Consider the following 22,710-nt stretch of genomic DNA (forward strand, 5'->3'; position numbering starts at 1 on the left):
GTGTTCGCGTCTGAAAAATGTGCTGAAAATGCATTTTTCAGGTTGTATGAATGACAAAAGTGTTTGTAAATTTAAAAAAAAAATGTGGTCATTGCATGCATTTTGTCTGAAAGCAATGAGAAATGATCCACAGTTTGTGTAGACCTCTGTACCGCCGGGTGCGTGAACAGTTTGAAAAATTTGGCTTTAGTATTGAACAATGCTTGTTAACAATAAAAAAAAAAAAAAAACTGGATTGGAATTGCAAGTTTACTTATTGCAATTCAGACTTTATCAGAATTGTGAAATACTGTAAATTCACAATTGCAAGAAAAAAAACATTCTCACTCCTCTCCACTCTCTCTTCTTCTCCCTTTTCGTGATCCAACTATCCTCTCCCTCCTACAACATTTCAGCTCCCACTTCCAGGCATTATTTCTCTAAAAAGGTCTATGATTTTGGTTTTGGGTAAGCTTTTATGAAAAGAAAATGTAAGCATTTTAGAAACAACCAAAATTGAGTAATTAATGGCATGGTCAAACAGTTGTGCTAATTGTGTTTGGAGTTTAAAAAAAGTGACTAGAGATTAGTTCCTCATTTAAAAAATAATTATCAAATGAGATGTATTCTCAATATTTTGAAATGATAAAATTGAGCAAATTATCTAAATAGCCATCACACCTGAATGGTTAAATTATTTACCTCTTTTTCCTCTCATTTCCTGTGAAAATAACTATTTTGTAATATATACCATAACTGTTATATGAAAGTTTGTACCGCCCACCCTTACATCTGAGCGAACAAAGCATCTACAAAGAGCTTGAGAATAGCTGGATAAACAAGGAAAAACAGGTCAGGAGGGCGAGAGATCAATGCACAGGAAGATGAAATGTAGAGAAGTCAGAACATCTCTTCCTCGTATTCCCGTGTGCCCTTGTGCTGAGTTTCAGAAAATCAGAGCAGTGTAATAAAGCCCTCTTTAGACCTTTCACCCCGGCCCTCATTTGCAATTTGCAATTAAAGTTGTGCTGCTATTTTAAGCCTTCGGGTCTGACCCGGGGCTTGTGTGTGTGACTCATAGAAAAGTGCTGAATTATTTTGTCACCACCATGCCCTGGTCAGTAATCTGATGTACCGTAATGGGTGCGAGGTTTACTGCCGTATGACTCTCCATCACTTTTGTTAAATGATTTGCAGAATTAATCTGCATAGATTTTCTTATGGTAGGTCAACTTCCAGATCTGCAAACAGAATTAGTATTTTTTTGTTTTGTTAAATATGTACACTGTATGAAACTGATGAATGAGTTATCACAATCTATATTCAATTCAGCTAAAAATTAAAAAATCACAATTTCTTGTTTCAACTTTATCTTATTTGAAAAACGTATTAGCAAAATTTTAATGGTTTTGATGTAAATCCTACAGTAAATTCTAAAATAATTGTATTTTATTTTATTTATATTCTACAAGGACGCGTTATGAAGTTTCGATTTATCAAAGAAAAAAAATATCACAGTTTCCACAAAAATATTAATAAGCACAACTTTTGTTATTTGTGAAATGTATTGGCAGATGAAAAATTTAATTAAAATAATAACTGCTACAATCAATTATTTTGTTTTGTTTTATATTTATATTATATTTTATAATGATATGTTATTTTATTTCTTATTTTATTTAGAACTCTTGACTCATTAGGGAATCCGGCAAAAAAAAGTGAACAAAAACATTAAGCAGCACAAATGATTACTGGTAATATTTCACCAAATCAGCATATGATTTGATTTAAAAAAAAAAATAATATTTAAAGTGGATCAAAACCTTTAATCGAAGTTGTCTTGAGCTTTTTTGATCCAATTCAAATGTATATCGGTTTTAAACTAAATTTAAAACATTTTTGGACTCAGCTTCTGTTGTGTCATTTTTTTTCATGTCGTATTTATATATGGCTAATTGTTATGTTGGCACAAACGAATCTTTTTACCATATATGCTTTCATTTAAATCCTTGAATCTTTTTCTTTGCAGAAAAGGAGAAAAAAAAAACTTCTTTGACAGCAGCTTCATAGAGATCCTGCGCAGCAATCCGCTAAACATTCTCCGTCGCTGTCTCCATCTCACTCAGTTCTCCGTCTATAAATGAGGATACTTTTGACCTCGACTGCTCTTCCTGCTATTGATTGGCCACGTTAGCGCAGCCCGTTTTTAATCAGCGGCCTGTTTTGCAACTTCCATTCACTCTGCTGGGAGAGAGCGACTCCTCCAGTCTCCCACAGCAACAGATGGTAGAGAAGTCGGGTTGTTTGTGCGCAGAAGAATCTTTTTTTTGAACCCGAACATAATGAGCCCATATTCTGCCTTCGGTCCTTCCTGCATTTAGTGTTTGGCAGAAAGGCGGTGAGGAGACGGGTTGCCAGTGTGTGTTTCTATCTCTCTGAAATCAGTCTGGTCATTAGTCACTGCACATATACAGCATAAACAGTTTCCTCGAGCTTTCGGCCAGCCTACGGCGCGTTTGGCTCGTCTAATAGTTGAGGACAGGCATTTTATTTTCAAGGAATTGGATTGAAGCGTTTTGTGTATGTTGTTGATGAAGGATATTTTTGGCGAGCTTTTGTCGCGCCGACCGCGACTTAACTCAAGGCGCAAGATATCGCGGGATTGAGGAAGCTTATTTGAAACTATAGTTAGGCAGGCTATTCATTATTCGTAGTAGTTCAGCTGCAGTCGAGGAAATAAATTGTCAGATAATTGCAAAGCGCATCTGACTACACTGAAGTTTGTTGGGCTAATATTTAGCAGTCTGACACAAAAATAATGAGGATGTCAATTAGCGGAACAGTATTAAACGTGAAGGTTCGTTTATAGCAAATACAGATAATTAAACAAGAAAACACACTGATATTTAAAACAAAGGGATAAACTCAATATTTGGTCCCACTTTATATTAAGTGGCCCTAACACCTTTGTGCTTAGTAACATAGTAACTATATGTAGTATGTAACAACAGTGTAAGTACACATTAGTATTGTAACTATACGCATGTAACAGCAAATGTGTAGCAGGACATTCGTAACAACACTTTTTTTCACTTCACACAGTATTTGTGTAAGAGGAATTATGTAACTTTTCACGTTATGCTAATGAGTAACTGTAAAGAGTTAACCGTAAAAAAAAACTTTGCTGTAGATGAATATCAGTAATACTTACTGTACACTTAAATGAAAAAATAAGTTATTTGAACATATAATTCACTACAAGTGAAATTCACAGATTGATTTTGTGGTGTTTGATGGATGGGGATTAATGAAGGACTTGGTTTGAAGATTTTGCTCTTAGGCTTGTTTCTGTAGCGTTTCAAGTTCTTGCAAGTTGTTTGTTTCCATTGTACTTCACAGTTCAGAAAATCTAAATCTATTTCGCTTTTTAAGTGATGTAACTGCATATGCAGCTTGATATTTTCTCACAAGCAAATGTTCATTTTTAAGACTTTGTGAGCGTTTGAAAACAAAACTCAAAAAAAACAACATTAATTAACCATGACCTTCAGGAACAGAATCCATAAACACGTTGAGTTGCACTATTCATTTGGCCTCCATACAAAAGAACACAATTATGGTTTATCTGCAGATGAGAGTTCAGCAAACCTGCCAGTGTTTAACCTTGGAAATCAACTGAAAGAGCGAGAGAACGCTGCTGATCAAAGGATGAAGGCACAGGGAGCTGAAAGAAACTTTTGTAGCTACAAATATTATAGCTCTGAATATAGTAGGATCGGCTTTGCTCAACAACTTTTTGTTATATTAACAGTCGGCTTTTTATTGTGCATTTTAAACTCAAAACCAGCACAAGAGCTCTTTCTGTCTCATTTAGAAACCTGTTGTTCAGTGGCATTGAGGGGCCATTTGTATGCAATATTAAAATAAAAAAAAAATGCTTTTGCTTTTTCATTGAGCATATGGTTAGATCAGAATATTTTATTTTATCATGGAACAGTAAAGAAACAATGAATTCGGAAAGGGGGGAAATAATAATAATAATAATAATAATACATTAAATGAACATGCATTTAAAGAAATGTAATTTAATTCATAATTACAAAATAAAGTAAGTTAAGTTAGCTTAATAGAAATATTATTATTATTATTAAAAAAATAACACATTTTAAAATGTAAGTTTTTTTAATGTATTGTATAGCTGAATAAGACTTTCATTTTCACCAAAGCTGAATTTATTTGATGGAAGACAAACAGCAATATTGTAAAATATTATTACAATTTAAAAGTGTTTTTAGCATAATTACCCCATAAACTATTTAAAAGATCTGAGGCTTCAGTATTGTTTTCTAACAGAAATGTCATCGTGATTATTATGTATCATCAATGCACAGATGAATCCAGTCATGGAAAGTTTATAATACTAATGGCAAAGGTTAAGCAACGACTTCCATTAAAAGCCAGAAGTGTTCATATTTAAAGCAACACTGATGCGTTCTCCTACGTTTAGTTAACATTTCTTTAGAGAGATGTCTCATTCGTGTCAGTTTTCCACTAAATTATTCATTGTGAGAAGCGTTTCGGTGGAAAAACAGCCTCTTACAACGTGTGTCAAATTCATACGAGCAGAATGAGGCTGCTCTCATAGTTTGACTGTCAGATTGAAGTGTTCGACTGTGTATTACACGTCTATTGTGAACATGCAGAGCAGATGATGTTCAGCGTTTGTCTGATCTTGCGGGTTCAAGTCCTGGTCAGCGACCCGTCTGACCGTTACCAGCTCTCCTGAACGATTAACCCACACGGCCCACCCGTCTGACCCCCCCTGCTCTCACCTCTGTCCTACAGCACCAACACACGCGTGCATTAAAAGACTTCAATAAGAAAATCATATTAAATGGTTTGATGTCATGACACATCAGCGATGCCCTACTTTGCTGGAGTGCTTGAGGTTTGAAAGGGCTGATTTGTTTAAAAATGGTCTGAAGTTGAAGGATTGTGGGGGTTTCAACTATCACAGCCATTCATCACTCATCTCTGTTTGGCCTCTGTGGGAATCTTATTGTGCTTCCCACCTTTTCTCTCTCTCGTTTCTTGTCAGTTTGAGGTGATGGTCGTAATCTGTTTATGGTGAGGGTGGAGGCAGGCCTGTGGGTTCTGTAACCTTATCATATCAGAGCAGCTTCCCGTTAGATTCCACAGATGCACAAATGCAATCTGCCTCTGTTTATGAAAGCTTCATATCGGGATAATATGCATGGCTTTTTATCAGTGTGCGGCAAGACTCTATCTCTGCACTGAAAGGCTGTGTGTGTGTGTGTGTGTGTGCGCGCGCGTGTGTTGTGTGAAAAGGGGGGATGTGGCAACGCAGAGTGCATTTGCTGAGATTGAATTGTTATAATGGCCATTCATGTATTCACAGATGCACAGCAATAGATTTCTATGCATTTTGTGGATTTATGCGAATGCAACTTTTATGTGAATTAGAGGAATGCAGTTTATATTATGTTTGTTTATGTATTCATTATTGGTTGTATAAATATTATTATTATGATTTATTTATAATGTCATTTTTATATGTAAACGTTGTTATTATTATCATTAGTAGCAGTAGTAAATGTCCCTATTTTATGTAATAAAAAAATTATATTGTAATTTTTTTTTTTTTTTATCTTTTATATATGTATATATGTATATATATATATATATATATATATATATATATATATATATAGATAGATAGATAGATATATATATATATATATATATAGATAGATATAGATGTGTGTGTGTGTGTGTGTGTGTGTGTGTGTGTTTTATATCATTTATAAACTTAAATTTATAAATATTAAATGTTTCTGTAATATAATACAGTAATTTAAAATATTTCAACTATGTAATATAAATATTATTGTTGTCATTATTTTTCTTTTTATATAATTTATAAACAGTTTAGAATTTAAGATTTTTTTATAAAATATAATATAATAAAAAAATAATAGTAAAAATTTGTAAACTATTAATTGTATTAATTGTAAAGTTTGCAGTACAGTTTGATCAGGTTGGGAGTTTGGCTGTGAAATGTTAATATAAGTGTTAATATTTTTTTTGTTTTGTTTTTAATGCTGAAACTTTACTTTGGCCAGAGTCCTTGATAAGACCCCTGCAGATTCCCTCATCTTAAATTGATGATACTGTTTATTTGCTGTATTGTTTGACTTCTGTAAGGGCTACAGTTCTTCAGGCCCACAGCTATGCACTCACGGGTCAGTCCAAAAGTTATACATCTGAACCATACAGGTCTGAACAGAACACCTCTAGGGTTTCCACAAAGCCAAGGCGAAGCTCTTTTTAACCACCCCTGGTGACTTTCTTACCAAGGCCTGCTGCCGTGTTCTGCAGTGAACGCTCTCGTATGTATTCATACAAGCATGCAAGCACACGATTATGACTTCAAGCACATCACGAGTGTGGACTGAATACATCAGCTCCCGCTTGGAAATATAGCTGTGGTTGTAGATATTATTTGCGGACGTGACACGAATGTGGTCAGCGGGTTTAAGAAAGTAGTGAAGTAACTCGGTTGTGTCGAGTACTTCTTAACACTATGGCACGCTAGAGGTTCTTATCGCTTTTTAATGAATTGAACGCTCCTGCGGTGAGTCTGAATGCTTTTACAACACTGTTAAAATCAAAGAATTAAAAGCATAGCGTTGTCAGGATTGATTCCCCGCTGTTCTACCTAATCACATGTTTGAATGAACACGAGACGGGGGACGGAGAGGAAGTTAGATTTACTTTGGGATGGCTTCGTGGGCCATTGTTGAAAACGCAGTACTTAGTTTAATTGCAGGAATGAAGGATTGAGAGAGGAGGAGGGACCGTGCAGGGGCCTCATACGAAAAGTTAGTGGGATATCAGGGCTTATTTACACTGTGATGGTTTCACTGTGTGCATCTGGAGATAGATTTGGTTTACTTCAGCTCTGAATAGGGTTCTATGTACCAAACCTTGAATTTTTGATTTTCTGAAGAAAACTTTGTAAAAACTTTGGAGTGTTTTTAATGTATTTTTAATGCAGTTGTTAGGGAGTTTTAAAGTGGGGTCTGGGGACCCCTAGAGGTCAATAAATAATACATTTTACAAAATGCACTTTTAGGGCTGTCAGAGTTAACATTTTACCTTTTTATCTTTCTTTTTTTTTTTTTTTTTTTTGGCTAAATAGTGGCTGTATGTGTATGAATATGCAGCAGTCGACATTTGAAGTGGATAAAAAAAAAAGTTCTTTTAAAGTTGTCCTAAAACAAAATCTATCATCTCTATCCATCTATCTATCTTGTAAAGTTTTAAAGTTTTGTCATCTGTAACGATGCATATATATATAATGTTTATTTATTTATTTATTTTTACCGTTGAAATGTGAATTTGTTGTAAAATTTTGCAGCATTTTCTGATTCGCTCCTTTCTTTTCCAGAAAACAATGGTGTTGACTCAACACAAAGTACATATTCTCTGGAAATTCGCTTTGACTTCAGTGCAGTGACAATAAAAAATCCAATTATTAATGTAGTAAACAGCATGTTGTGAGATGTAATACAATGTTTTTTTCTTGCACAGAATAATTGGGTCTCTGCAGTATATAAAATGCATATAATTCTTTCGCGGGGTTCATCATTTTGGCATGTATAGCATCTAAATGCTTGAAAACCCCTGGTCTAGTACATTATTAGGGTTGTATTCTTCGAGCGGGATTGGAACGATTAAGAATGAAGAAAGCAGCAAGAGCAATAAATGGAGAGCAGGAGGCTGTTCTCAGAGAGCTATTTCTCATGAAAGAATGGTTTCAGTCTTGAGTTAGTTTCATCTCCTCCTCGTTCACACACTGTTCATCGTTCTCCTCAGGGAATCACACCACCACCAGCCGCCCAACCTGCTGCTCCTGCTGCCTGTTTCTCTTTTTCTCTCTCCATCTGTCTTTTTGGGCTGAATCAACCAACCTTGTGTTACAGCTACTATTTAATCAGAGAATGAATCCATTACTCAAATGCGTTTTTGCGCCGTCAATCAATGAAAACTCAAAGAAATCATTACACGTAATGCCAATTACTCAATCAAATTAAACACAATTATAAAAAAATTCCAATTAGTTGCATGTTTAAATATTGAAGATATTTCCCAAATGAAGATAATTCGAAAGACGAGTCAATCATTGAAAAGATATTACAAGCAGAATGTCTCCTTTGTGAACAGCTTGACATATTTTTCTTTCTTTGTATTTATATGCACCAAAGTGTGTTCTGGTTGATTGATTTTTGGATTCTTATTTCGTCAGACAAGGGTCGATTTTTGTGTGGAAGCTCTGGAGAAAATGTCTTTCTCTGTTTCCCATAGCTGGGAAGTGTTGCGGTTCCTCCTTTCCAACCTGCGCTGGTGGATGGAAGAGTACCGCTTTGATGGCTTCAGGTTTGACGCTGTGACTTCAATGCTGTACCACCACCATGGCATCGGTCAGTTGTTCTTCAGCTGTAAACAAGTGCTCCCATCATTCATTGTAAACACAAATCGTCGCCTTAAAGGGCTACTCCACCCCAAATTGAAAATCTTGTCATAATTGCTCACCCTCATAATGTTCCAAACTACCTTCGGAACACAAAGTAAGATATTTGTGATGCATTCTGATGGCTCTCTGGCCCTCCATAGTAACGAACACGTCCAAATCAATGTCCAGAAACGAGGAGATGGCTAAAATAATTAATGTGACATGGGCTGGGGGGTTCACCGTAATTTTATGAAGCTACAAGAATCAATTTTTTACACGAACAAAACAAAAATAACAGCGATGTCATTCGTCACCATAGCAACATTTTGGAAAGTATTCACTGCACAAAACAGCGAACGCTTTTCTGTGTCAGCCGCACCGCATGGATACATGGATACCGCTTCTGCTTTGATCTGAACGAAAACATTGCATCTGCGTGACACAGCTGACACAGAACAGTGTACGCTGTTTACGTTCAAAGCCGATACGGTGCATGATGCAGAGGAGACGAATTGTTGAATAAAGTCGTGATTTTTTGTTTTGTTTGTATACAATATTCTCGTAAAAATTTGTACAATTACGGTTGGACCCCTGATGTCACATGGATAAATTTACTGATCTCCTTGCTGTGTTTCTGGACATTGTTCGTGTTTATTACATTGCTGTCTAAGGAGGGTCAGACAGCCATCAGAAACCATCTAAAATATCTTAGGGGTCTTACGGGTTACGAGGGTAATTATTGACAAAATGTTCATTTTGTGGTACAGTAACCCTTTAATAGTATTTGGTCTTGTTCTGTTTTGTTTTTTGCCATTTTCTGTTAAAATATCTGTTTTATGGTAAAAGCACAACTGTTTAGGAAATATTAAGAATTAAGGTTCCAACTTTATATTAGGTGGCCTTGTGTACTATGTACTTACATTTAAATTAACAATTTGGTACAATGTACTTATTGGTTACATAAATCCATCCCTGTATGTAATTACATCTGTAATAAATTTTACATTTATAAATACACTATTAACCCATTCCTTACACCTTAACCTACCTTTAACCTACCCATACCTCCAAACCGTATGCTGATTCGCTAAAAAATTTCAAATAAGTAGCTCAACTTTACTGAGCTACTTATTTGCTTTTGGCATTGTGAAGCCATGTTTACTGATAATTTGAAAACGTATCAATTTGTTTAATTTATTTAACATTCATCAAAGTGTCCGTTTAATGTTTTGTTTACTTCAAGAAGAAATTGGTGTACTTCATATGTCAAATGTCACTGTCTCTATTTGGTCTATAGAGAGAGCGAGTCTATATAAGCGCCTCTGCGCGTCTCTGAATCACTTCTTCCAGATGAAATGTGAAGGCTTAGATGCATTGATTTATGAAGAGTGTGTCAGAGGCATGTCAGCTATGTCATTTCTGTTGTATTAATAAAGCTCTGAATCATTGCATATGGAGATAAAGCACAAACTGCATGAATAGATCTGAAAGGCCCTCTTAGACCATTATCATAAATTATGGGCGACCTTGACCGCTCAGTACATATTGCAGAAAAATGATTTGACTTGTGTAAAGATTGTAATGCCGTTAATCCACATCCCACTGGACATTTTCTCCGAATCACAAAGTCAATTGATCTGGTTTTGCCCAGGCACGTCGTTTCGGGGACTACAGCGCGTGCTTTGGAATGCACGTGGACGAAGATGCACTTGTCTATCTGATGCTGGCCAATCACGTTCTCCACAAGCTCTACCCACAATGCATCACTGTGGCAGAGGTGAAAGCCTACCTGCACCACCGCGGTACATTTATATTTTTCAAAGGAGGTAGAATGTTTCCTTTTTTCTCCCACAAATTACAGCTCCCATTACCTTTTCTCGCTCCCAAGTGGAAATTTCATTTCATTCTTTTCTATTCTCCTGCTCTGTGCCAGTGCGTTTATTTAAAACTGAGCTCCTGTGAGGTCGGAGCTGAATGCTGTGGCTAATGGATCAGGATGATAATTGGGTGATTAAGGCCAAAAGATTCAAGAAAAGAACAGGAGAGATTTTCAGGGGCAGGCTCCGTATGGATCCGTCTCGCTCTCTTCTTCTCTGGTCTCATATGACCCACAGGCAGGTTGTAATAGAAGCAGGCATTTTTCACATTGCTTTAATTCGCCCATCTGCCAATGTGATTAATCAAACGTACAGAATGAATGGGGAAGTAGAGGAGCACGGCATCCCTGAAGGCGGAAGGAATCTGTATCTCAAGGGTTGCATAAACCAGGCAACATTCGTTCCGTAAATGTACTCAATCCCAAGCCCTCTCACTGCAGAAAAATTAATCTGAATTAATACCTTCTTTCAAAATGAGGCGACTGTCCAATAAACGGACGCTTCGCTTCTGAACATCAAGAGTTATGCAGGCAGAAAAACAAGAGAGCTGAAGACAAGAATGGTCAGATCTCGATCCAAAATGTTCTCTCCACGGTATATGATTTTTTTTTTTACATTTTTTCAGTTTTGTAGAAATTCGTTTCTAAGCTGGTCTAAGGTATATTAACAGGTTGATAGCTTAGTGTGAATTATACACTGAAAATCATGACGTCCGCCACAGCTATCCCTGGAACATTTGTTAAAAAGTAGCTCAATTTGTGAATGAAATAATATTTCAAACCAAATATTTTCAGTGAATCAGTTCACAACTGGCTTTTTCTGATTACGTGAGTTTGTGATACGTAATAAACGAAAAACTATTATTTTTATTATTTCACTTATTTTATATGTAATATAATTTTGCCTCCCAAGTAAATGTTTCTTGAATTCTTTCAAAGAACGGTTAGATATTTGTAATGACCATCTTGGACCAGATAGAAGCCAGGTGTTCGAAGACGCAGCTTAATCTGCATTTTTCCAGAAGGCAATGCTCATTTTCACACTTTCCTGCTCTCCATTTCTCATGGATTTTGTGTAGGATGTATCAGGGATGCCAGGCCTGTGCAGGTCTATTGAAGAGGGAGGACTGGGCTTTGATTATCGTCTGACCATGGCCGTGCCAGACAAATGGATCCAGGTGAGCTCCCATCTCCTGTGATTTCTCCCTCTCCGCACAGATGTTGCTCCTTTGTGTTTGGTTCTGTGCAAATGATGTTGTTTGATGTTTGCAGTTCGCCGTTTTGGGGTCATCTCTCTTTATGAAGCTGTGTATTTGTAGTCTTTGCGCAGCGGCTGTCACGCGTCCAAATCCCCCGCTGGCTCGGCTCTATCTGCGCATGTATCAGCGTGGGCATTTCCGCTTTAATTCGAGCCAGGTTTTTGCATGACCGTGCCTTTTTAAAATGACAAAAGGAAGAGTATTGATTGAGTTTGCTTCGTGAGTTCAGGGTGTAATCTGAGATCTGGCACAGCCTGTTCAGATAGCAGCCCCCTTTTTCTGTTGGGCTTCTATGTCAGTCCCACTTTACCCATCTTTTATTCGTCCTTTGGCAGCATTTTGATTTCCATTAAAAGGTTTGTGTATTGATATCCCCGTCTCTATCTCTCTATTACAGCAAGCCTTTGCATTTGTGTGATTTATTTTTTTTTTGTACTTGTTCTGTCTCTCTCACACACACACACACACACACACACACACACACACACAACACTCCTCTCGTTCTTCAGGCTTATTTAATATGACTTCCAAAACTCTAATCACTTTCAAGTCTTGCATAGGAAAGTCAAAATTTTCATGCTTGGCACCAAACCAGAACATAACCCCCGAAAAATAATTGAAAACAAGTGAAACAAATCGTATTCAATCATATAAAAGCATACTTGCAAATTGTATTGCATTTTAGCTGAGCACAGAATATCAAGCGTATCCTTGTTTACAATCTTAAAGGAACAGTTAAGCCCAAAATGACAGCCCTGTCGACATTTACTCACTGGTTTGAACACGAGTGACTTTCTGAAGCTTAGGAAATGTTGATGCTGCTCTTTTCCAAACAACACACTCATACAGATGTCTAAAGACATTCAGTGACATTATCAGTCTTATTATCAGTTATGCCAACTTTAAACATGAAGGCATAAAAAAAAAAAAACTCTGCTAAAAGTTTTGCTAACAGTCTTAGTGTGTGTGTGGTTTTTTTTTTAAAGAAAAATATCTAAATATCACTGAGAAGCAAGATTGAATAACTTTATAACTATGATGTGTGTATCCAGGTTTTTGTTTTGATTTGTTTGCTGAAGTTTTATTTCTTCAAGTTTTGTTTCATTGCGTTAAGGTTTTATTTGAGTTGCTTTGTTGTTTTTGCTTCGTTCGTATTGTTTGAGGTTTTTGTTTAAACTGTATTGTCTGGACGTTTTATTTGCGTTGTCTTGAGGTTTTTGTTTTTATTTGCGTTTCAGGTTTTTGTTTAATTTGTATCGTCTGGAAGTTTTACTTGAGTTTGTCTTGTGGTTTTTGTCCTGTTTGGTGTTTTGTTTCACCTGTATCGGTTTAAAGTTTTATTTACGTGAAGTGTATTGAGGTTTTTGTTTTGCTTGCGTTTTTTTGTTTTTTTGCTTTTTCTTTTATTTTGTTAGATTTCTATTTTAAATAAATGCTATTCTTTTGAACTTCCTGTTCATCAAAAAAATGTATCATGGTTTTCTCAAAAATAAAAAGCAGCACCACCGTGATAGTAAGAACACCGATAGTAAGAATAGGAAATGTTTCTTTAGCGGCAAATCAGAATATTAAAATGATTTCTGAAGGATCGTGAGACACTGGAGACTGAAACTTCGGCTTTGTCGTTACAGGAGTAAACTACATTGTAAAACTTACTAGAATAGATCAAATAAATGCAGCTTTGGAGAACTGAAGAGGCAAATCCTATGGAACTCTTATGTTATTTTTAGATGAAAGTCATATGGGTTTGGAAGTATGGGGGTGAGTAAATGAATTTTCATTTTTGGATGAACTTTTTCTTTAATCCCTTGACAAACTGCAGTAACCCTGGGTCTGTGACCCCTCTCAGACAAAGAAATTTATGTCCACACTTCACCTCTCCGTGCCATAACTCTGGTTTTCACAATGAGGTGTTCAAAAGGGCAAACTCCCTGCTGATTTACTACTGAATTCCACCTCTTTCTCGCTTTCTGTGTCTCTCCTTCTCTCCTCCTATGTCACAAACAGCGCTAGGGCTTCTCAGCTGCGCGCTGCGCTGTGACGGAGGTCGGCTGAGCGTGGCTCGCTTGCGAAATTAAAATGTCCGCCGCTCCGAATCGATAATGCAGATGATGAACAGAGTGGAGAGAAACAGAAGGAGAAGAGGGCCACGGTCCGTAATGAAACCTCCCCAAAAGCTAATGAAATCTTTAGAGATTTCCATAAAGAGAGCAGCTGTTCTCTCTCCCTCACTGTATTCGGTGATGAATACATTAATATGTGGAATCAATAGGTTTATTAACGATGCCATTTGATTTGCTGGGCCGCGTGGAGAGCGAGAGTTCAGTCATACTTCCTGAAGAAGAAAAATGGAAATGGAGTTATAACTGAAGAGCAGATTAGATCACAATGTGAGAGAGTTTCTGGTGGAGGCTGGTTATAATGTCTTCTGCTGTCTGTGGGGTGGAGAGGTCAACTTTAACTGACACATACAGTATCATGTAAGTGTGCATTACCGCTTAAATTCACATTCCCACATAAGCATCATAGCATATTTCGTTTTATTGCAAATTGCTTGAAATTTGATTAGTTGATTTGATTTTGATTAGTTGAAGTATTTGATTAGCTTAATATTTTAAGCTTTGTTTTTTATTCAGATTTTATCGTTGTTTAATTTTGTTTTTGCATTGTTTTGCTTTGCTTGTTTTACATTTTTTTAAAGGGAGTACCTATTTTTGTTTTTTTACGTGATTTTTACGTGAGGTTTTGTTTGTGTTGTCTTGAGGATTTTATTTGCGTCTGGCTGTGTTTGTGTTGTGTTGCTGTTAAAAAATACATTTATAAAACTAACAATTTCGTGAATCTATTAAAATACAATCAAGTGTCGTTTTTCACAGTGCAAATTCAAAGTGACGTTGTGTTCCCGTTCAGGTTGTTTTTGTTTTATTTATTTATTCATCTATAGTTGTTTTATCGCATTTGATTTCGCTATGGTTTGGCTGTGCTTTGTGTCATTCTGCTGCGTTCTGTTTTGTTGCTCGCCAGCTGTGCTTAAATATATAACATATCTTCACCATATGGCTTCAAAGCAACCATACAATTCCAAACTTTTAATTTATTCTTAAGGAAAATGTTTATTTTCTCTTGTAACCATTAAAAAAATAAGCCCATTCACTGCACATCATGGCAAACAACTGTATTAACAATACAGCGCAACCTCCACTATCTTATTGTATTGTAAGTACTATGCATACTGTTAACTACACACAAACTCAGCGTGGATCTTTGTTAGCAGGTTTTAGCATTCCTGTTGTGAGTTCGATTATTTATTTTGTCGTGTGTAGTCGTGAGCATTTATTTATGTGCAAGCGATCTCTTGGCTGCTCTGGGAGAAAGAGGTCATGATGGCAAATAAAGCCATCGTGTGTAATTACCAGCAGTGCCACTAGAAAACAGATTAATATCCTTCTGGCCTCTCTGGCTAAAAGCACTCCACAACCCTTATTTGTTTAATTCATATCCTGGTGCTGAGCACCATGTGGCTGTTGATTTGATTAATTTGCTTAAGCAAATTAACTCGAATTATCTAATACTTTTCCATTACCTCCACCCCCACGTCAACACCCCACCCTCGTGCTCGTCTGCTCTCAAGAGGAACAATTAAAGCTCGTAACGCATAATTGTAATGGGAAGTCACTCTGATTTTGGCTTCCTCATTAGAGCATATTGGAGATTTAGTTCAGCCGCCGGTGGATGAATTATGTATCGATATACTTTTATTCCTCTTCCTGTGGTCTAAGGAGGAGAAATGTGGGAGGGAGAGAAAGATGGAGAGGAAAAGAAGGTATGATGATCGCTAAGGCAGATAACTGGCTCTCAGACTTCACTGATTGTGTGTGATTGCGGGGGAGCTGTGTTTGCGGTAATTAAGTCTACGGTTTAGGCATGTGCATTTCCTGTTTGTTTGGGTAAATAGCAGATTTCATGAGATGTGGAATTATTGTAAACGTATGATGAGAGAGAAGATGATATGTTGTGCCAGCAGTACTGTTCAAGTCTTGATTGGGCATTGAATGTGTTAGCAGAGAGTTCTAGAGGAGAAAGCTTCCCGTTAGCGTTTCGGTTCAGCTCAATGGCACTTATTCCTCTGCGCGTGATTCTCCGATTTGAAATCGGTCTTCTTTGATCACGGAGCGGTTTTTAATATTTAACTTGTGACTGATTTGTAGAGAAGTCCTCACAGTCGTCTTAAAGCTTTGTCTTAAGTCTATGTACTCATTCCTCCCTCTACTGAACAGTCGAGGAATTGCAGCTGCACATGACAGCAGGGAGGCACAGTTGGCATCGTGCGTGTGCTTAAAAGCACATTTGTTTTTCTCTTGTCTGTCCTTCTCACTTCTGTTTGTTGTATCTTTAGCACGTGCATTCAATTTCATAGGCCTTTATGGTATGTTCACATTGAGAGCCAAGGCATAGGAGCCGTTAGCTTATGATGCATTATGCGGTGCTCCTACTAGAACTCAATACATTGAGTCCAGGTAGCGTTATTTATTTATTTTTTAGCAATCTATGTATTTATTTATTTTGTTTACATGTTTGTTTCTGCATCTTTTTAATTTGTGATTTATTTAATTTAATTGCTCAAGACTGATGAAAATTCAGCTTTGTCGCCACAGGAATAAATATATTAAAATAGAAAACCGTTGTTTAGAATTGTAATGATATTTAACGATATTACTGCTTTTACTCATAAATGCAACCTTGATGATCAGACAAAAAAATAAATATGCGTGAGATTTTGTCAGATTTATCCATAACTGTAGCTAAATAAATCCTGCACTTGCTCACCAAGATATTTTCAAGCAGAAACGTTTTCTAAACAGAAATAAAAACTCACAAAACTCAGAATATTGACTGGATTCGAAGGTGTTTAAAGACTTACATAGCTTTGCGTGTGCATTGACCTCTTTGACCTCTGGGAGTTAGCCAGTTCCAATGATATGACACAGCAGCTTATCATCTATTGATTTGTCTATTTATGCCCTTCTTCTGCTCATAAACACAAACACAGACACTTCTGAATTTCAATCCACCATTACAAATTTCGATGTAAAACCCATATGTGATTTGCTAATGATTCTGTTTGCTCATGCATAAGTACATATATAGTAGCGACAGCAAAGGTCAAGGGGTCAGTTATGGAAAAGCATAAACTGATAAAAAATGCAAGCACTGAACGCACTCTTGGATGGAAGCATCTTCCGAAGGCTTAAATGTAAATCCATAATGTACTTTAGCAAAAGCGCATAATATCAAGCTAATGTGCTTGCGTGCAGGGTAGTTCATATGTTATGACAAAAGATGACCTCTTCTTTTGAAAGAGCAAATGAACTGCTAAATGAGAGCTGATACCCATTGTAAAGACAGATTACAGTCGGATCTCATCCTTGCTTCACAAAAGACTCTTCCCAGACTCCCGTCGTCTCTACATCATCTAAGAATCTCTGTGTTAAAAGCATTCTACCGGGACTCGTGTTTCTAATCCTTTTTCTTGCATCCTGTGGCTCAGAGGCACCGACGTTGCGCATCTCTCATTGCTTTTCAGCGTGGCATATTTATTTGAAGACTGTATTCGCATTCCAAAGGCCTGCAAGAACGAGAAAAAGAGTTTCCAAAAGCAGTTTGCGGTTTCTGCTTCCATCTCCTTTGCGTCCCTTGTATTAGTGTACTAACCCTGTCTCAAATATGGAAAACCTGCTTTTATCACATAAAAGTGTCTCAGAAAATAAGGAGGAATGGTTTCAGAAAGGAAAACCACTTTGCTTTGAGATTTCAGTTCTGCTGCTATTTTTCTTTTGTTGTTTGACAGTATATTTGGACTTTTATTCCTGTTCCTCTGTTGTTTACGTCTCGGTGTTTCATGTTGCTTATCGGTGTCTTACAGTTTTTAGCTTCATCACACATTGGTGGACAAGGAATTTTTGTTTAAAAATCCTGACAGTTTTTTTTTTTTTTTTTTTCGCTCTTTTCTTCTCTTTGTGTATAGCTTATATTAAGAGGAAATGTGAGCCGAAGTTCTTGTCACATTCAGTGAACTGTAATGAATTACACAGCACAACACAACAAAGACGGCAGACAGGCAGACTGCAGCATATTTCGACCGGAAAGATCTTCACAGATTGCCTTTGTAAAGCAGTGTAAGTGTGCTGGCAGGGCATGTAACACGCTGGCCTGATGCACTCCCTCCACAGGAAACCGTTCCGTTCTTTTGATTTGATCTTTTTAAAAGAAGGAAAATAAACACAGCTTCTAGCTTTGGCTTTGAATGCATGCGATTCAAACTTCTGTCTAGGAAGGAAACTTTTCTGAGCCAAACTCTTTGATTTTAGCATGATTTTAGCACTTTATAATGATGTTATCATATTTAATGACAGTTTTGTCATCATTTATATTATCTTCTGTTAAACACAAATTAAGCTATTTAGTAAAATGTCCAAGCTGCTCATTTACATACAGTAAATATATAAAGCAATATTTGATGTGAATGGCTTTTACTATGTTTCCTGGAAATCTATGGTATAGCTTCAGGAGACTTGGAATATATGCCACATTAAATGATAAATAAATTAACAGTTTAAATGTAACTAATTACAGACTGATAATGAAGACAGCTTGCCCGCATTGTCAAATAATTATTTTCAAATAATGGTTTTGAATCATTTCAGAAAATATGTGCACAAATGATTTCATATTTTGTTGTGCAGGACTGTCCTCTGTCCTTCTGCTGCATCACCAATGCAAGCCTGAATAATCTTACTTGTAAAAATAGCAAATCATAAACCAAAACCTCATAACAGAAGTTCTAATTAAATATATAAACAACTTTCTGCAACTGTGTAAATCAGACTGAGAACGAACGCGAATATGAAAGTGACTTTATGTGAGAATAATTCATTTTTGTTTTGTTTTCCATGCATGGTCACCCCTTCTTTATGATATAAGGACAAGGGCAACAAGGCAGTAAAATCGTTAATAAGTGTGCTGTCCCTCTCCAGCTCCTGATTAATGCTGTTGTTCAGTTTTATAGGATTCCTTTTTTGGTTCTTAAACATCAAGATCAGTGGTAAGGATTTACAGCTCATTATCAAATACTGATCGCCGTCTGTGTTGGTGCTAAAAAGTGTTAATGTGGTTCAAAGAACACTGAATGTGCAGTTGTGTAGTCTCAAAATTAGTCTTTAATTAGGCTTCACGATAACAGCGGTTATGTCACAAAAGTACTAATTGTTCGTGTGATGCACATTAAGAAGATATACTTTACAATCATCTTGGGAATGTCCGTTCTCATGTAATTTTAAAAAGCGATTCGATATCCAGCATTTAAAGTCTAGCCTAACGTGACCTGTTCCAGGATGAGTCAATGAGAAAAAAAAAATTAAAATTGGAGTTCTTAAAAAATGTGCATTCCGTATCAAAATGTATGCAGACAGTGCTTAAATGCCTGTTGGTTAACGTTAACCAATAGCCCATGTAAGTGCAAAAAACAGAAAGTCATTTAAGTGGCAGAGCAAGTCATTACATTTAAAAAGATTATGGAGACACATTTTGTGTTTGGAATAATGTGCAATGATGAATCAAGGATAATAAAAACTTGTGTTAAGGAGTTAATCGGGTCACTTCTGAATAAATGGCAAACATGGCTTGGACTTTCAGTTTGGACTTTAATAATTGCTTACTATGGACAGAGCGAGAGCAACAGGAAGGAAAATGAAGAGATAAGAAAATTAAGAGAGAAAGTATGAGACATTTCACTCCCCAGGCGAGAGACTATGTGGGAGAACACTTCTTAGTGAGAACTTAAAAAACATGTGAATGTAAAGGAAAGGACAAGCAAAACAACCAGCTGTTAAAATGTCACCACAGCATCAATGCTTCTTTCCTCAGAGGAACCCGATCCTATCACAGGCCTCATCCACTATCTGTACAGCGCATTGCTGCTAATGACATAGTGAGAGTCAGTCCCATCAGGGAGAGCAGGGAACGCTTCTAATAGGGAGGAAAAGTACTGTTTAAACAGAGAAGTTTCAGAGGAGCAGTTGTGAGAAATGTAGGTGGAAGATGTCTCCTTCCACTGACAGAATGAGAAAGCGAGAGAGAGAGATGGAACAGATAGGGAGTGGGAGGCTAGGAGAAAGAGTAGATGGCAGGGCACAGCCGCATTGATTGGCTCCAGCTCGCCCGTGGGCTCTGTCGATTGTGCCCCCTCTTAAAAGGTTGCAGTGTTATTAAAAGGTTTCTTTATCTGTCCGTCACCCTTCTGCTCTAATGATGGTGAGCAGGAGAGGAGGAGCAGAGAGAGATGGGCCTGTCAGAGTCACTTCCTTTCTGTCTCTTTGCTCTTTGCGGTTATTCCTTACACAGCCATGCTAACATCCTGCTGGTGTTATATTCGGCATAAACCATAAGTGGATTATTATTATTTGTGATAATGACTGAAATGCATCCTAACTGTATCTGGTGCTTTACAACTTTATTATGATGTATACTCTGTTGGAAAAAAAAACATTCTAAACTTAGTTGGTACAAATGTTTAGCGGGTCATCCGACTGGAACCCAAACCCATTTAAAACCATATAAACAAACCTACTTGCTCCACCAAACTAGCTTGTCCAGGTTCGGATACCAGCTAGATCTTCCCAGCTTATAAGGTTAGACTGTTTTGCTTTTTTTGGAGATCTCTGACCAGTTCCCAAAAACAATCTAAACCAAAATTTTCAAACCTGCATAATATATATTTGCAATCCAATACATTGAGAAATTGTACACTTTAATTACTCTAATGAGAAAAACTCAAATTTCAGGTCTGTAATGCGATAAGCTATAAAAGAGATGTTCTCAGAAATAGATGTGAGAGAGTGCGTAAAAAGATTGTGGAAGACTTTAAAACAACATTCCTCAACATCAGATTGCAAAGGCTTTGCAAATGTCATCATCTACAGTGCATTACATCATCAAAAGATTCAGAGAAACTGGAAAAATGTCATGCATAAGTCCCAAGACCTTTGTTGGATACCTGTGGTCTTCAGGGCCTCCGAGAACACTGCATCACTCATCGACATGATCCTGTCATTGAATTTACTAAATGGGCCCAGGAATGCTTCCAGAAACCGCTGCCGGTAAACACCATCCACCATGCCATCTGTAACTGCCAACCAAAGCTCTATTATGCAAAGAAAAAGCCATATTTAACCGTGTGTCCTGTGGGTCAAGGCTCATGAACTTAAAATTAACCCATGAGCCCAAATTTGATATTATTGTTGGAAATCACAGATGCCTTATCCTTTGTGCTATAAAGAGGAGGAACACCTTAGAGCTTGTTATCAGTGTTCAGTTCAAAAGCCAGCATCTCTGATGGTTTGAGGGTGCACATGATATGGGCAGCTTGCATGTTTGAATGCTAAAAGATAAATGCTGAAAGTTTTTAGAGCAACACAAGCTCCTCTCCAGACGATGTATATTTCAAGGATGGCCTTGTATATTTTCAGCAGGACAATGCAAACCACATGCTGCCTGCCTGCAGTCCAGATCATTCAGCTTTAGAGAACATTCGGCTCATCATTAAACAAAAAATACGTCAAAGACTACCACAAACTCCTCTGCAGCTTGGAAACCTATATTTATCAAGAATGGGACCAAAATTCCAACACCAGAAATCTAAGAACTGATGCCCAGACATCTTCAAACTGTTTTGAAAAGAAGAGGAGATGCTACAATGAGCTGTTTTGTGCATACAACTACATTTCTCAGTTTAAACATTTTTATGTTATCTATGCCCTATTGAAAAAAAAAAATCCGCTCATGTGATTTGAAATATTTGTAGTTTTCATGTTATTCAAATTAAAATTCAGGTTGTACTTCACTAGCTTGGGCAGACTGAGAGACCAGTTGGACTATGTAAAGACCAGATTCGCAGCCTGTCTGTCTAACCCATTTGGGAAACTGATTTTTATTTTTTTATGGTCTAGCTGGTTTCAAAGAGACTGACCAGTGGCTGACCAGCAAGCAATGGCTCAAACTTCCAACAGACCATCCTAACCAGGTAAGTCAGGCTGGGAGACCAGTTAAACCATCTGAAGACCAGATTTCCAGATGATCTGTTTTGCTATTTTGATGGTGTCCCAGTCTGACTAACTGACAAGAGCCCAAAACCCTCTAAAACCAGCAAAATAGACCAAGCTGATCTTCAGTTGGTCTAGCTGATTTCCAAGACACCAAAACTCCCCTAAAACTGGAAAAAATTGGCCAACCTAGCCAATCTTGTCCAGGCTAAGAGACCAAAACCTTTTTGGGCTGATTTAAACTTTTTTTTTCACAGGGTTCATCCAGGGAAAAATAATCTAAAGTATTAACAACGTTTTCTCTCTGTATGCATGTTTCTCCTCACCCCGTCACCTCATACTTCCAAACAAACTCTAAACAAACAGCAGCCTCCTGACTAGGTATCAGTATGCTCTGAAATGTTTATAAAATGAAATGATGTGCCAAATGAATATGCTCACCAGGGGAAAAACATCCCGAGGTAAATACTCATAATCAAAAACAGGTGTCTCGCAGCAAGCAGGTGTTTGTGTTCGTTAGAGAGAGTTCGAGCACTACAGAGACTTTAATCCTGTGTTCTGATGGAGGGTGCCAGACTCGCTCTAGTATCCAGCTGTGCTCGTTGACCCTTGGCCACTCAAATCGTGTCCGATCAACGCGGAGCACTTGCAAGCTAGAAACGATTTGGGAGGTCACCTTTTGCGAACAAAACTTTCATCTTTCGTTTCGACTCTTTCGAAGTATGAGCTCATTCTCAAATAAGTCATTGGAGGACAACATAGAGCACTGATCCAGTCAATGACCTGAACGCTGCTCCACTGAGTCCAAACATAGCCATCGACCCTCTCCCGCAAAGTGCGCCAAATCACCGACCCAGAACTACAGTCGGTATTGGCAAAGTCAATGGGATTCACCAGCTCCGACCGTTAATGTGGTCAATGAGCCAGTCTTCCACTAAATACAGATTCAGCTTCAAGATGGCT

At 37.3% G+C, this 22,710-nt stretch overlaps 1 protein-coding gene across 1 annotated transcript in view; it reads left to right on the top strand.

The window, feature by feature from the left end:
* Window positions 1-22,710, top strand: part of gbe1a (glucan (1,4-alpha-), branching enzyme 1a) — a 130,470-nt gene that overhangs the window by 92,446 nt on the left and 15,314 nt on the right. The window contains 3 exon segments of the mRNA XM_043249832.1: window positions 8,368-8,509; window positions 10,167-10,292; window positions 11,471-11,569. Coding sequence (XP_043105767.1) covers window positions 8,368-8,509; window positions 10,167-10,292; window positions 11,471-11,569 — 367 coding nt within the window.

The sequence above is a fragment of the Puntigrus tetrazona genome, chromosome 10, assembly GCF_018831695.1.
Source record: "Puntigrus tetrazona isolate hp1 chromosome 10, ASM1883169v1, whole genome shotgun sequence".
Classification (NCBI taxonomy): domain Eukaryota; kingdom Metazoa; phylum Chordata; class Actinopteri; order Cypriniformes; family Cyprinidae; genus Puntigrus; species Puntigrus tetrazona.